The following is a 15123-nucleotide window of genomic DNA, read 5'->3' on the forward strand; positions in this document are numbered from 1 at the left end:
GTGTTCTTCAGTGTTCAAGTATATAATATAATTCAATTGAAATAAAATAAAGATTTTAAAGGTTGTAGAAAAAAAAAACATCGGGACATTTACTGCTGCTGATGCACTGTCTTATACACCACCTTATCCAACACATTACATGAGTTCTTAGTGCTTGTTGTTTGTGTCCTTTATAATGTCACTAAAAACAGTAAGTTTCCTGTTTGGCATGATTTTCAATTTTGTTTAACTGCCACACAGGCAGACAGAGGAAAAAAAATCTCACTCCTCTCTGTACATGTGCGATCGGGACAAATTCAGAGCCAAATTCAGTACTGCAAAACTGCAGATTTGTTTTCAAATTTGTGTTCAAAATGTAACATTCATTTTAAATTTAGTTGTTCCTCGATCATAAACTGACGTTTGTGGACAGACAAACAAAGTGAACCCATTGTTTAACCCCACTTTTTGCTTCGTGTGCGTGAGGTAATAAGGATGCAAGTAAACTTAAACATAGGACAAGGTAATTTCACCTCTCATGCCTGTGCTTTGTCCAAGCCCCCATTAACTTTATATATCGCCTTATTTATCTTCTCTATTCTCACCCCATTCTTACCATTAACTTAGCATCTAGCTCCCTTTCTCATTTCATGGCAGGGTTCATTTCCATTAGGCTTAAGGAGTTTGGTATCACAGTAGCCAGAATGTCTTCTCTGTTCACAAACATACGCCATTTGGCCAGGGGCAGAACGCCATTGCCATTTGTTTAAAAAAAAATTCCAGTCAATTAATAGTCAGGCTTACACTGGTAATACACAAATCTGTCACAAAACATGTCGCAGCACATTAATCCTCCACGAATCTCTGACTACTCTACCAATATAGTGACTGAGGTCACACGCATCCTTACTCTCCAACCATCTGACACCAGGCGGTCATATTGAATACATGCTACGTGATGTTTCATTCTCCTCTGTTCTCCAAAACCTTTCACCCTTCACCCATGGATAATGGATTCGAAATAAATCTGAGCCGGTGAAATTCTCTCCGAACATAATCTCCAAAGTGGGGTACAAGTTGGAGGAGTTTAATATCATAGAAAGGCAAGTTTATGACATGAATGATACATGTTGGACACGAAACGTAAACCAGTCTAACATTCTTGATATGATTTTGAACTAACACATATATTATTAGATTTATAGAATTAAACTATTAAAAACAATTTGCTGTTCAAATTATTGGCAGAAATAAAATGGAATCAAATTAAATGCTCTCGAGGTCTACTTCGCTTGTAGGACAATGGACGTCATTGAATAGGTCATAACAGGGTCAAAATCAAACTGGGATTATCAGACAACATAGCAGGTAATTTTAAATATTAATTTTCAATCATAGAGATATTGGCCCTGGTTGGACAGGCTAATATCAAGTGATTTGATTTTGTTCCAGTTATTACTACCGGAAACTGCATCAAATTTAAAGGAGGAAAAAGATGCAAGCTAAGCTGGGATGAGAATATCTAAATAATCAAGTATGTGGCTTAAATTATTAAGACAATTGTCTTGCATATAAATTATTCACATCATTGTTTTACATAGACTGCCTTTTGTCTCGGGAGGAGAGAATCTGTAGCCATTGCAGAATGCAGGAAAATGTTTGAGCTCTTTCATGCCAAGATAACATAGCTACTGACAATAATGATGATAGTATTGATAACAATAATAACACCAACATTACCATTACCAGAAGCATTGTTATTACCATAAGCAATAAAAAAAGAAAATTGTTTGAATTAGAGAAACTCACGTTCTTGAAATCGCGGAAGGGGACAAATTGCACGATGTCACGAGCGACAGCCTCTCCGCGTGGAGACCGCAGCACTCCATCATCTCCATCTAGTATTTGCATGTCTGCAAAGTCTGCGCTCCCAATGCCAACGATGATGATCGACATAGGAAGCCAGGAAGCACGAACAATGGCTTCACGTGTATCTGCCATGTCGGTGATGACGCCATCCGTCAAAATCAGCAGGATGGAAAATTGCTGAAGGTAAATTAGCAATGTGAAAGAGGTGGAGAGAGGTGGAAAAATAAACAAGGTATACACAAAGCAGAACTACATTGGTGAGGCATGATGACAGGACTACTCAAATGCCATATTGAAACAAGGTGAGGAGGATCACAAAAGATTGAAGAGGAAGAAAGATATAGAAGTAAAAGAAAAGGATAAAGATAAAAAGGAGAAGCTGGAAAATAAGTGTAATTAACTCTAAACTGAAAAATAGATTGGAAATCCAACAAGAAGCTTTGGTGGGGTAATGCTTAGAGTGTCTGCTCTGAGTCTGGGAGGTTGGCAGTTTGAACCTGAGGCTGGGAGGTTGGCAGTTTGAACCTGAGGCTGGGAGGTTGGCAGTTTGAACCTGAGGCTGGGAGGTTGGCAGTTTGAACCTGAGGCTAGGAGGTTGGCAGTTTGAACCTGAGGCTGGGAGGTTGGCAGTTTGAACCTGAGGCTGGGAGGTTGGCAGTTTGAACCCTGGCTGAGTCATACCAAAGAATAAAAATACTATGTGCTGCTTCCTTGCTTGATGCTCAGCATTTAAAAGCGAAAGCGTACAGACAAACAACCATAAGTTGGCAATAATAATGCAGGTTTTGATGGGCCTCATGGCCTCCTCCTGTGTTGAGGTTCATTGTAAGGGAACTTATTATTATTATTGTTATAAGAATCATCAAATATTGCTCATAACATTAATCGATCTGGAATCAAAAAAGCATAGGAAATATTTGAGCCCCAAAGAAGAAACTTGGGCTATCCCAGATCCAGGAACACATTGAATTAAATACCTTTCAAGGTCAGTACACCTTTTGAACAGAATGTTTGGGGTAGGGATGATCTTGATCCCTGTTCAATGGGAGTTGAGTAGCATTTGAAATGGGAACCTGAACTTTGAACCCCCTTCTTCTCAGGACTTGTAATACAAGGCCTTTGTGTAATTACATAAGTGGAAAAGACAGGTGTAAACCCATTGAGGGATAGCACAGGGAAATTGATTCATTAATAAAATGAGATGACAGGCTTATTAAATAGCTATTTTGCTTCTTCATTTACAAAGAAGCAGTTATGTAATCTATTTTTAAGAAAGAGTCTATTTTGGAGGTTAGCCAGTGTTATTAGATGAGTTTGGAGATGGAGAAGAAGATTTTTGAAAATTTAAAGGTGAAGATAAAGCCATTGCAATGCCAAATAATATGCATCGGAGGGTGTTGTGGGAGTAGATAAGATTAGATAAGTGGAATATTATGGGAGTAGATAAGAGCAGATAAGTGGAATACTACAAGAGATCTCTCAAAGCTCACTGCAGTCAGGACAGACACCGAAAGATTGGAGACTAGCAAATGTAACGCCAATATTTATGGAGGGAGCACTTGGAAACCATTGACCTGTTAACTTGCATTGCAGATATCATTTATGGATCGGATGAGGTACCATTTAGATCAATTACAATCTATCTTCCTTGCTTTTCCATGAGCATCGAATTGGTACACAAAAACAAAAAAACAGAAATGTCACAAGCATGGGTTTACTAAATGGGGGTCGTATAAAGGAAATCTGTTGGATTTCCAGACGGAAGTCAATGATTGAATGTATTAAGGAAATACATGTAATACAACGACTTCCAGAATGTATTTTGAAAAAGTACCACTTGGGAAGAGGAAGTAAAGAGTGCCTGTCAGTGGGAGGATTTCAGAGTGTGATGGAAGTAATGGAAGATGTCAGAGTTGGACCGCTGTTGTTTGTAATTTATCTCAATGATTTGGATAGCGTTGTAAAGAATAGATTTTCAATATTCACAAATGACATCAAGCTTAGAGGTAATGCAAATAGAGAAGAATTGGGAAGGCGGTGATCAGATTCAAGAAAGTGTTGACACTCAATGGGCAAAAATTTGGCAAATGCATTTAAGAGTTAGGAAATTAAAATTGTTTGGTCTGGGCAGGAATAATAGAAATCAGAACTACAGAATATGAGGGGAAGTTTCAGCACATGTTTCACAGGAAAAATAGATCTCGGGGTGGTTGGATGAAGACATGTTGAAAAGTAATACCTCCTATTGTTTTTGTCCAAAACAGTGAAAGATATTTTAATGAAATCAAGCACAGTCTGCACATTTGGTTTTCCTGCCACAGGGTGCAAATTTTGGTTATTCTGACATGAGATGTCTCAGTGCTACGTTAGTCAAGATGACAGAGGGCAGCATGACATTGTCATTGCTGTGAAGCGCTGCAGATGAGTATTGGGTTGACTGACAGGAGATGAGAGTTGGGTTGACTGACTGGAGATGAAAGTTGGGTGCACTAGTATGATCATAAGAGTGAGAGATGGTTAATGGAGTCCCTGATTTTCATCTCTTCTCCGTTCAATGGTTTACCCCCACAAAGGATCACCAGCCCCTACTTGGCTCTGTCAGATTTTCATCTCTTTTCCAAACTTAGGGAACATCTTTGTGGAGAACATTTTTATTCCTACGATGATGTCAAGGCCGCTGTGAAGTGCTGGTTAAGAAAGCAGGATGCACAATTCTACTGTGATGGCATCACAAAATTACTTGAACGTTGGCAGAAATGTGCGGACCACAATATTGGTTATGTTGAGAAACAAGGAGCTTATACTCGAGGTTCCCCTCCTTTTGGGTGGTATGAGGACTAGAGCTGTGTAATATGAAAGCTAAATCTTGAACGATTTTTGAAATATCGCATCCACAAGACAAGCCACTTGGCAGATTGCCATGGCAACAGAATTCTGCCAATCACAGCCATGATCTAGTCAGGTTGAGATAATGTCATGCGGAATAGATATCTGCAATATGAAAGCGAAATGTTCAATGGGTTTTGAAATATCACGTAAACAAAAGTACAAAGACAGATTATCAGACGGAGCTCATTGTAATGTTCCTTGTCTCTGACCTTGTAGGAGGGGAAGGGGACAATAAATATGCATCATGGAAGAATAAACATTGATGTAAGTATCTATCTTTTTTACCTCCGCCACTAAAGGTGGATGCAGGTTATGTTTTCACCTGTCTGTCTGTCTGTCTGTCTCTGTGAGCGGGATATCTCAAAACGTTATGGACAGATTCCGACGAAATTTGGTGGACAGGTTGGGTGTGTGACAATGACAAATTGATTAGATTTTGGTGAAGATCCAGATACTAGAATTTTTAAAGTGATTCTACAACATTGATAGGGCCAAAAACGATATATAGCATGATATATCAAAACAGTGTGGATGGATTATGACAAAACTTGGTGGATGATTTGGTTACATTAGGTGACAAGAGTAAGCCGATTCGACTTTGGTTAAGGTTTGGATGCAGGTGTGGCCTACCAGTGGGATACAAAACGTAAACTGTTCAGCCTGGCAGATGTACTGTATATGCTCTACCGAGAGCTACCAGCTTGATTCCAGTGCTAAACAAGTGAAAAAGACATAAAATGTCATAGCCCCATTGTTTTGGTCATTTTTCTGTACGAGTTAATGGTTAACCCATATTTATGTACAACTAAAATGGCCGCAATCTACCAGTCGGCCATCTTTGATCAGATCGCAAAATAAAGTGAGGTGCACATGTATACCATAATGTCCTGTGCTTTTGCAAAGGTTGAACAAAATCGGATCATACATGTCCAGGAAATGGTTGGGGACGTGTTCGACATTGGGGTTTTACAACTAAAATGGCTGCCAGTCCACCATCTTGGATCTGATCTCGGAAAAAAAAAACTGACGTGCTTATGTAAGCTATCATTCATTATCTGTGTGCCGCGTGTGAACAAGATCGGTAAATGCATGTCTGAGAAATGGTTGAGGACGTGTTCAATACCGTGTTTTCCTTACATATAAAATGGCCACCAGTCTACTGGTTGGCCATCTTTGATCAGATCGAAAAATAAAATGAGAGACACGTGTATGACATCACGTACTGTGCTTATGCCAAGTTTGAACACAATCGTAACATGCATGTCTGGGAAATGGTCTGAGAAAGAGAGAAACTGTGAGAAAGAGGGAGAGACACTGAGAAAGAGAGGAGAGAAAAAGAGACTGTGAGAAAAAGAGAGGAGAGAAAAAGAGAGGAGAGAAAAAGAGAGGAGAGACAGAGAGACAGAGAGACAGAGAGACAGAGAGACAGAGAGACAGAGAGACAGAGAGACAGAGAGACAGAGAGACACAGAGACAGAGAGACAGAGAGACAGAGAGACAGAGAGACAGAGAGACAGAGAGACAGAGAGAGAGAGAGAGAGGTACATAGTACATCAATTAAATGCCATCTCATCAGTTGCACAACTGCTTTGTGAACCAACTCGATGCAGGGAAATAGACAGGGACAGCAAATGAAGCACACTGTACAGTACTTTGCTCCAGCATCAAAATTAAGGAGATTCTTTTTAACTATCATCTCGATCCTGACAGCTGTAGAAATTTAATTCCAGTTTTTGAAGGTTAAGGTTTTGTACAGGCGCTAATTCCGGCACAAAGCTAGCGATCTGCGTTGGTGGTACAAGAGAATACAACATAAGAATAAAATGGTAAGTGTTATCCCCTGTAAAAGATCGCAAGGTGCTGACGTTTCAGGCTTCACCTTTGTCAGAGCCAACAATGTAAACAACATTTCGGGCAACAAACAACAAAGTAATGTTTTGGGCTTAACCTTGACCCTACGATGCTTGCCAATGAACCCAGCGCCAAAAGAAAATGACACAGTGTTTCCAGCATTAAAAAATAAAACTATTTTATTACTTTTCCACAAAACAAACTTACATTGTGAAATCTTCCTTGGAAAAACAAAAAAAAAAAAGAGATGAAATTCAAAAATCTTGACACATCGTTGGTCTAAATCAGGGATTTTGACTTGTGCTCGACTGCTTGAGTGACTCAGATGCTCCAAATGAAGCAATTTTTGCAAATCATGTGGGATGTGGGTATGTGGTGTTGCATTTGAAGCTTAATAATCACAGTCTGCATTCCAATCTACAGTACTAACACCAATGTAATTCACCTGTCAAAAGCCATGGTTCCATGTAAACCTCTCTTGCTTATGTGCACCCAGACATAAAATTCTTCCCACACAGCATAAATGAGCATGTGATGTGCAATGTTTGTCAGACTATGCAGTTTCTACAAGGAAGCCTACAAAATGTGTCGATATGCATCTGACGCTCTTTGGGAATTATGATGTGGAATGTTCTAATGTATTCCAGCATAGCGATGTAGAAATCTGATCAATGTCAATGAAAGGTTAAAAAAAAAATTCAAAGGAAGTCGTGGAAACTGCAGTTGTATTTACAGGTATTGGTCAACAGCTGTCAAGCGATTGTTTGCATCTCGATTAGTGTTTGTAGCGTGCAGAGCATTTCATATCTGCTATTTGAGTTTATTCACTCATTTTGTGCGCAGCCTGTGGCTGCTGCTTTGCATTATTGCTGGGATGGCTGTGCCACTGATGCAATGCCCCAACCACTGATGAAATGCCCCCAAACATCCACCAACTAATGCTGGCAGACGGGACGCCAGTTTAACGTCCAACCGAGGGACGGCACACACATTGATGAATCACCCTACCTGTGAAACACCAGGATGACCATTTATCGCTGGGTCGGAATTCAAACCCAGGCTGGACAGCTTAGAGAAGAGTGTGTATATCTCTAGGCCATCCTGCCACCTCCATTTGGGTTACTATCTTAAAAAAAGAAAAGAAAAAGGGAAACGGTCAACTGGTTACTTTTTTGCTGCCAATTATTGATTAATTATGAATGCACCTGGTTGGATAGGTGAGTGTTTGGAGAGTTGTAGACTGGAGTAGCTGGGGAAGGGGTGGTGGATGTGTGGATCCCAAACGTTGATATATGGTACCAGTATATTCACACTTATATTTGTAATAATTTTCCAGTTAAAATAATCTTTAAATTAAATGTAATTTCTGATATTTGTAAAGCTGCCTCATTTGTTTTAATTTCGAGTCTGCTTTTTAATGCAGTCAAAGTTAATGGAAAAACAAAACAACAAAGAATGAGAGTGATTTCACTGAAGCGAAATGGCTGAAGGGAGCAAGCTGACATTTGATAGACAGGCAGCAGAACCTGTAATAAAGGCTAGAAGAAGGAACATGAACGGACAGACACAGAAACAATCCCAAAGGTGGGAAAACAGAGGGACAATATAAGCCTGGACTTTGAAAGGTTGACAAGGAAGGGGTTTCTGTAATGAACACATTTGGTAGAGTTGGGAAGAGGCAGAAAGCTGAAATGGCAGGTGGAGAAATGCCGGATGAGAGACGGGAGAAGATTAAATGACCACCAACCAGTCCAAAGTGAGAAAGCACTAAGTCCCTATAAGACACTCTCTTGATGGGTGATGCTGATCATTTTCAGTTTTGGCCTTGAGTTTTCGAAAGCATGAGGCAGGTTGCAGGTGCGCCAAGCCTCAAAGTGGAGCAATACTCCATTTTGTTTAGAATAAATGCTTTCCAGACTGTACAAAGTTCTGCAACCAACAAAGGACTCTGCCCACTGAAGAATACCCAGCTTGTGTGCCCACTCTTCAAAATGCCAGTCTTCAACAACCAGCTGGGAAATATGGTGTGCCCAGAGGAGGTTGGGCTAACATTGTAAATAATTAAAACTTTTTCGTTACAAAAAGTAATTAGATCAAAACTTTCCATACTGCATGCTGCCGAATAAGCATCCGACTCCTTCCCTTCCCTCCAACACCGCTCCCCCGTGCCCCTCTGACAACAACATCCTATCCAAACAGTTGTACAATGTTTAAACACAGTATATAGAAATACATTAACATGCAACCTATCCTCATATACATTTTTGAAACACTTTACATGTTGAAATTAACCAATACTATTTTGCCATCCATTCATCTCACAGAACGGTGGTACCTGCTTCATGTTGGGTTGAGGTTTCCACATCGCCACGTGTGACTCATTAAACCGATGTAAGCTATGCATTGGTGACCACAGATAAGGCATTACAGGGAAACATCAATGGGGGCTGGGTACTGGCAGGATGGGTACTTGAACTCCCTTGCTGCTTGATGTAATATCTCTATAGACTTAGCATCTGTGATCAATACTCTTCTCCAGACAGCACATTTTGACACTTTCCTCCCAGCTTGTTATGGATGTTCAAAAAACACTGCAAGTTGCTTTTGCAGAGATCTTTGAAATACAACTTTCGCATTCCAACTTGCCAAGGAGCATCTGCCAGCTCGCCACACAGGGCATCTTTTGGTATCCATCTATCATCCATACAGCTCACATGATCAAGCCACTACAGCCGTCTTTAATCAAGAATCATGAACATTGTCTGCGTTTAGCCCGTTTCAACACTTCAGCATTATGGTCTTGTCCTTTCACTCCATGCCATTAAGGGTCCTACGGAAGCAATGCACGTCAAAGGAGATCAGTTGCCTTGCCTGTCGCACATAGCATGTCCAGCTTTCACTGCCATATAGGAGAGTGTTTAGGGTGCAGGCATGATAGACAGTCATCTTGGTAGCAACTGTCAGTTTGCCGTTTTTCCAATATAGATGTCCAGCTTTACATCAATGTCCAAGCTGCTGGTCACTGTTCATCCCAGGTAGGAAGTTTGTATGCGATTGTCAAGCAGGAACCACATTTTTGAATCTGAGGAGATTGGTCAGATCCTTGTGCTGTGACCAAAAGGACCTTTTCAGGATGAAGGTTACCCCAAAATTGCTGCAAGCTAATGAAAGTTTGTCACACAATAGTTAATTCAGCCTCGCTATTGGTAATCAAGACTACATAATTAGCATACAGAAGCTCCTGGATTTTCCACTGGTGTACTTTGGTCTTAGCATGCATCTGCCTTGAGTTGAACAAACCACCATCTGATCTAGAAAGGAACAGCACACCAAGGTTGTCCTCACAGAAAGTGCTTTGCAGGAATCGTGAAAAAAGATGCTAAAAGATTATTGGGGCAATCACGTATCCATCTTTTAAACCCCTCGTTATTTGGAAACTTTCTGATATGACACCATCTCGTTGCACCACAGCCTGCATGCCATCTAGAAATGAGTCAATGAGGTTCAGGAGTTTTGGAGGACAGCCTATCCTTTCAAGAAGCTGGATGAGGCCAGACCTGCTGAAAAGCTACATGTGGTGGCCTGTGCTGGTCATGGGATCTCTACTGAAACTTTCTTGAGAGAAAAAATCATGACAGTGGTGGATGGTCTTGCATGAAACCTCCAATGATACTCTGGGTATACTCAATCTGCGATGGTCATGAGACAGGACAGAAGAACACAGAGCTCAGCTTTCCTGGGAATATCGAGAAGAGAGATTCCCTTGTAATGATTACAATCACAGCAATCCCCCTTAATTTTAGCTTATCTGGATTCGGAATTCCCGATAAGGTATTGTCATCATGCACTGTCCGTCCATCTGTCCATCCGTCTCCCATTTCGACTTCTCCGACCAAACCGCTGGGCCGATCTGGCTGAAATTTGGCAGCAACGTTCCGCTCCTGACTGGTAATGGGGATTGCTAAGCTTGTTCTGATGACATGATTTTAAGCAAGTCAAAATGGTGGACTTATTAAATTCCTTCAAAATTCTGCTTCTCAAGACCCACCAATCAGAATGCTACCAAATTTGGATTACGACATCAAGCCAGGGTAAGGATGTTAAATTGCACAACTCATGCCGATTACTTGACTGGAAGTGTGTCAAAATGGCCGACTGAGTCAATTTTGGGGGAAATCGCATGAATTCCTTCAAAATCTTCTTCTCCAGACGCACCAGTCAGAATGCTACCAAATATGGGTTTCAACATTAGGCCAGGGCTCATAGAGGTACAGTGGGTCCCATTTTTATCCAGGCTTCTGTATCCTCATCCTCAAAGTCTTGTGGGACATGGCTCTCACACGAGCAAATGGTCAGGACCTTAACAGCTCAGCAACAACTACTGGGCCACTGGGTTTTAGAAGCTCAGGAGGAATCTGATCTTTTCCTGTCGCACAACCAGATGGGAGTGCTATGATCGCACAATTAAACTCTACCCACATAGTTGGCTCCTCATCAAGACCATGCAAAACTGGAAGCCTTGGGATGTAATTAAAGTTTCTTGAGACCAACATTCACCAATGTTTCTTGACAGTCGGGTTCTTGAAAGTGCTCAACCCAGCATTCCATTTGCTTGGTATGATCTCTGATTATGGCGCCATCTGATAAACACATGAGAGCCTATTTCTTTTTTGATGGGCCAACTGCCTCAGAGTTTGCTTTGTACATACAATGTGCAAATTATTACAGTTAGCACAATGATGTATTCATCCACACAGCTCAATCCAATATTTTTGGACAGCTGGGTCTTTCTAGCCTGTAGGTGTCACAGATGTCTGGATTTTGGTTGGCGGAGTATGTTGAAGAAGCATACTCCACCAGCTGAATATGCTGGTGGAGTATGCTTTGCTTCGTGTCAATGAGGGGAGCCACGATCTGCTCAGATGCTGAAAACCAGTCGGGTGTTTTACGTATGTCCTTGCCAAATGATGATTGAGCAGAATAGTAGAGGTTATCCATAAAATATCTCCAGTCATTTTCACAGTCATACGTGTTTGGTTTGTTGTAGCAAAGATTTTTCTGTCTCATGGAAGTGATTATACCTTGTGAGATCACCCATGTTCTTCACACCGAGTTGAGGTATACCATTGCATGTTGTGTGCTGAATCTTTTAGATGAATAGGTGCTTTCATACTTGCAGACATGTAGTCTGTGGCACAATCTCCTGACTGCGGATGTCTCCAAGTGACCTTACTATGGAGATTCCCCTGAAAGTATGTTTGGCAGAGTCCATGTGAAGCACATAGCTCAAGAAGATATTGTCCATTATCATTCATACAGCCAACTCCATGCAAACCCAGTAGACTTGGCTAGGAGATGGCAACTGTGCCTACTCTGGCACTGAAATCCCCTTGAACGATTACCCTCTCGCTGGACTTGATATTCAATAAGGTATAGGAGAGCACTTATTAAAGGCATCGTTGGTCTCCCATGGTAGGGGCACACACACTCAGTACGTTTACATACTTGAGATTTGTTGTCAAACATATCCTCATGAACCTTTCTGATATTGATGTAGGATATCCACAGCAGCTTTTCAGGGAGTTCTGTGTATACCATGAACCAATGACTCACTGAAATAAATGCACATCAGTAAGACAAAGTAATGGCACCAAGTTGCAAAATGTAGATCGCTATCTATGAAAACCATCCCCTGATGTTACAGTCAGAGAAGGAGGTTTCTGCTCTCAGCAGCCTTGTGAATCGAACCCAGAGCAGTGAGGGCAATGCAACAACGAACAAGGCTTTACCAACCTCACTACCAAGCCACACAAATGCAATAAAGAAGGTTTACAATGTAGGTTCAGTGGTTGACAAACGATCCATCCTCCAACATATTGCTGACATTATTTAATGTAGTCCTTCCCATTTTGTATTCGATTACGAATGAGCCTGTTGGCAAACCCCCCTCTGGATGATTGAGATAATTTGCGAGAGTGAGACGATTTGCACAAATGTAATCTGAATCAGGCAACATTTTCTCCTGCAAATCTGTTTTTAATGTATGTTAGCATTACTAATACATTTAAACACCACATTATGTATTCCACTCAATCATACACCTGCCTGATGAAGTGACAATGTTTACAATCCACATTCATTTGTTTGTTTGTGTCTGCAGTGATCAAGGTTTTAAAATAATGTTCAACTGAGTCATGTTATCAACAATGTCACCATCACATTTATTTTGAAAGACAAAACTCGAGACTCTCTTCCTAGAATTGAAGTATGTATCATCAAGAGACCTACCTTTGATAAGTCAGCGCTTAGATATCCCTTCAAACAGTTAGTCCCAGGTATGCATTGCTGCTTCTTCTGTTTTACCAAAATAAACATTCAAGTGTCAGTTGTTAATAATCATAAGATGTCACAAGGTATAACACACAGGAAATGGTCATTTTGGTCCGTCTTGCCTGTACCCTATCCACAGGCCAGCACGATCATATACTTTTCTTTTTCCTTTCTACAGTGATTAAGGCTTCATATTACAGTGTCCAGGACTTCAAGCAGGCAGTGCAGCACCACCTCTTCTCATGTCACCCCCCCATCCCTACCTGTGATCTTTCTACCCCATTAACCGTACCTTACTCAAACCTCATACTTGCGTGTTACTGTGTTTCCTCTCCCATCTCACTCCCCTGTTTTCCTGTTTGTTCTTCCTGTTGCTTGTTTTAACAAACTGTGGCCCAACTGCCCCACTGTAAAGATCTTGTGTGAATATAAAAATTAAAAATAGCACCGCAAAGCAGGCGTAACTCCTCAGCCCCTTGACGCAAACCAATTTCAAGATGGTGGCCATATTGAAAATCGCAGCAAGCCCATTTTCGAAAGGAACCTTCCTCTACTCAACCCCAACACACCCAGGAAAAATGGATTTAATCGGACAAGGTGTTCTCGAAATTGACGGAAACCAATTTCAAGATGGCTGCCGTGGCGGCCACAGTGAAAATCGCAGCATGCCAATTTTGGAAAGGAACCTTCCTCTACTCAACCCCATTATACCTCGCCAGAATAAAATCAATGTGTGAAGCCGTTCTCAAGTTATTGTCCGGAAACCAGATTCAAGATGGCTGCTCTAGCCGCCATATTGGATATCGGATTGCGCTGGATATCGAAAGGAACCTTCCTCTAACCACCCCCATGAAAATAAAATCAATCTGTCAAGCCGTTCTCAAGTTATTGTCCGGAAACCAAATTCAAGATGGCTGCCCTAGCTGCCATATTGGATATCGCATCACACTGATTATCGAAAGGAACCTTCCTCTACCCAGCCCCAACACACACTGCAAAAATGGATTTAATCGGATAAGGCGTTCTCCTCGAAATCGACGGAAACCAATTTCAAGATGGCTGCCATGGAGGCCACATTGAAAATCGCAGCGCACCCATTTTCGAAAGGAATCTTCCTCTACTCAACCCCAACATACCCTGCAAAAATGGATTTAATCGGACAAGGCATTCTCGAAATTGACAGAAACCAAAATTTGACAGACGCCCAGACGGACGCCCGGACGCCCGCCGGACAACGCCTATGACGACAATACCCCTTAGCCAATTCAGGCTGAGGGGTAAAAACCTGAAGGCTTCCTAATTTATAACTCTCAAATGCATGAATGTGAACTGAACGACAATATTGCATGCATTGTTAAAGGAATGTTTCCCAAGTCATTTGACACGTTGCAGCAGCATACATCAAGTAGTATGCTGTCGATGGCATAATATGTGCAGTGTGTACTTGCACACTGGAAAACGGCCACTTTCAGACACACAAGCAACACATTATCATTTTTTTTTGGCATCTGAGTAGATAAACTCATGTGGACATTCATCACCAGCTGGTTGCATTGTGTAGAAAGTCCATCATGGACGTGAAAAAAGTTTGGTGCGGAAGTTAGAAGACGGAGCTGAAATGAGCAAAGCTGATCCTCATTCCAGAATACCCTGAACAAGCCGTTCACTGAACATCAATCAGCACATGGAAGAATTCATGATGATGAGCTATCTCGTAATAATGGTGGAAGAAATCACAAAGGCCTCAGGCAGATAAATGCAATGGTGCCGTATACGCTGTACAGTGTATGATTTTGCACTCTGATGTCAAAATGTCAAAACGATCTGTACATTGGGTGCTGAGGATGCTCACAGATTGCCTAAAAGCCTAACAATTCTCCATGTATGAGAACGTGACCAGGAATGTAACGAGTGGGGGGAAATTTGTGAACACTTGCGGCTATGGACGAAACCTGGATGACCTTCTTGAACCTATAAACCAAATGGAAGTCGATAGATAGTGGAAGCATTCAGACTCATCTGCACCAAATAAATTTTCTGTGCAATCAAGAGCAAAGAAGATAATGGCAGTCATATTTTGGGATTCTCATGGCATCATTGTCACTCATTTTGTTCCAAAAGATACAACTGTCACTGGTGGTAACAGTTACTGTGAGGTTTCAGAAAAAAAGTTACTATAAGCCATGCAGAAGAAACTTCCAGAAC

The 15123-nt window shown here is 41.2% G+C and overlaps 1 protein-coding gene across 2 annotated transcripts in view; it reads right to left on the minus strand.

Moving 5' to 3' along the window:
• Positions 1-15123, minus strand: part of LOC147028098 (copine-4-like) — a 105831-nt gene that overhangs the window by 3167 nt on the left and 87541 nt on the right. Inside the window, exon 14 of one of the 2 annotated variants that reach the window (XM_085878128.1) lies at positions 1789-2025. In XM_085878128.1, coding sequence (XP_085734254.1) covers positions 1789-2025 — 237 coding nt within the window. Of the gene's footprint in view, positions 1-1788; positions 2026-15123 lie in introns of those variants that run through there. The other variant, XR_015057422.1, reaches the window with a different exon arrangement.

The sequence above is a fragment of the Eptatretus burgeri genome, chromosome 4 (assembly GCF_056783735.1).
Source record: "Eptatretus burgeri isolate ZD-2024b chromosome 4, Ebu_testis_v1, whole genome shotgun sequence".
Classification (NCBI taxonomy): Eukaryota; Metazoa; Chordata; class Myxini; order Myxiniformes; family Myxinidae; genus Eptatretus; species Eptatretus burgeri.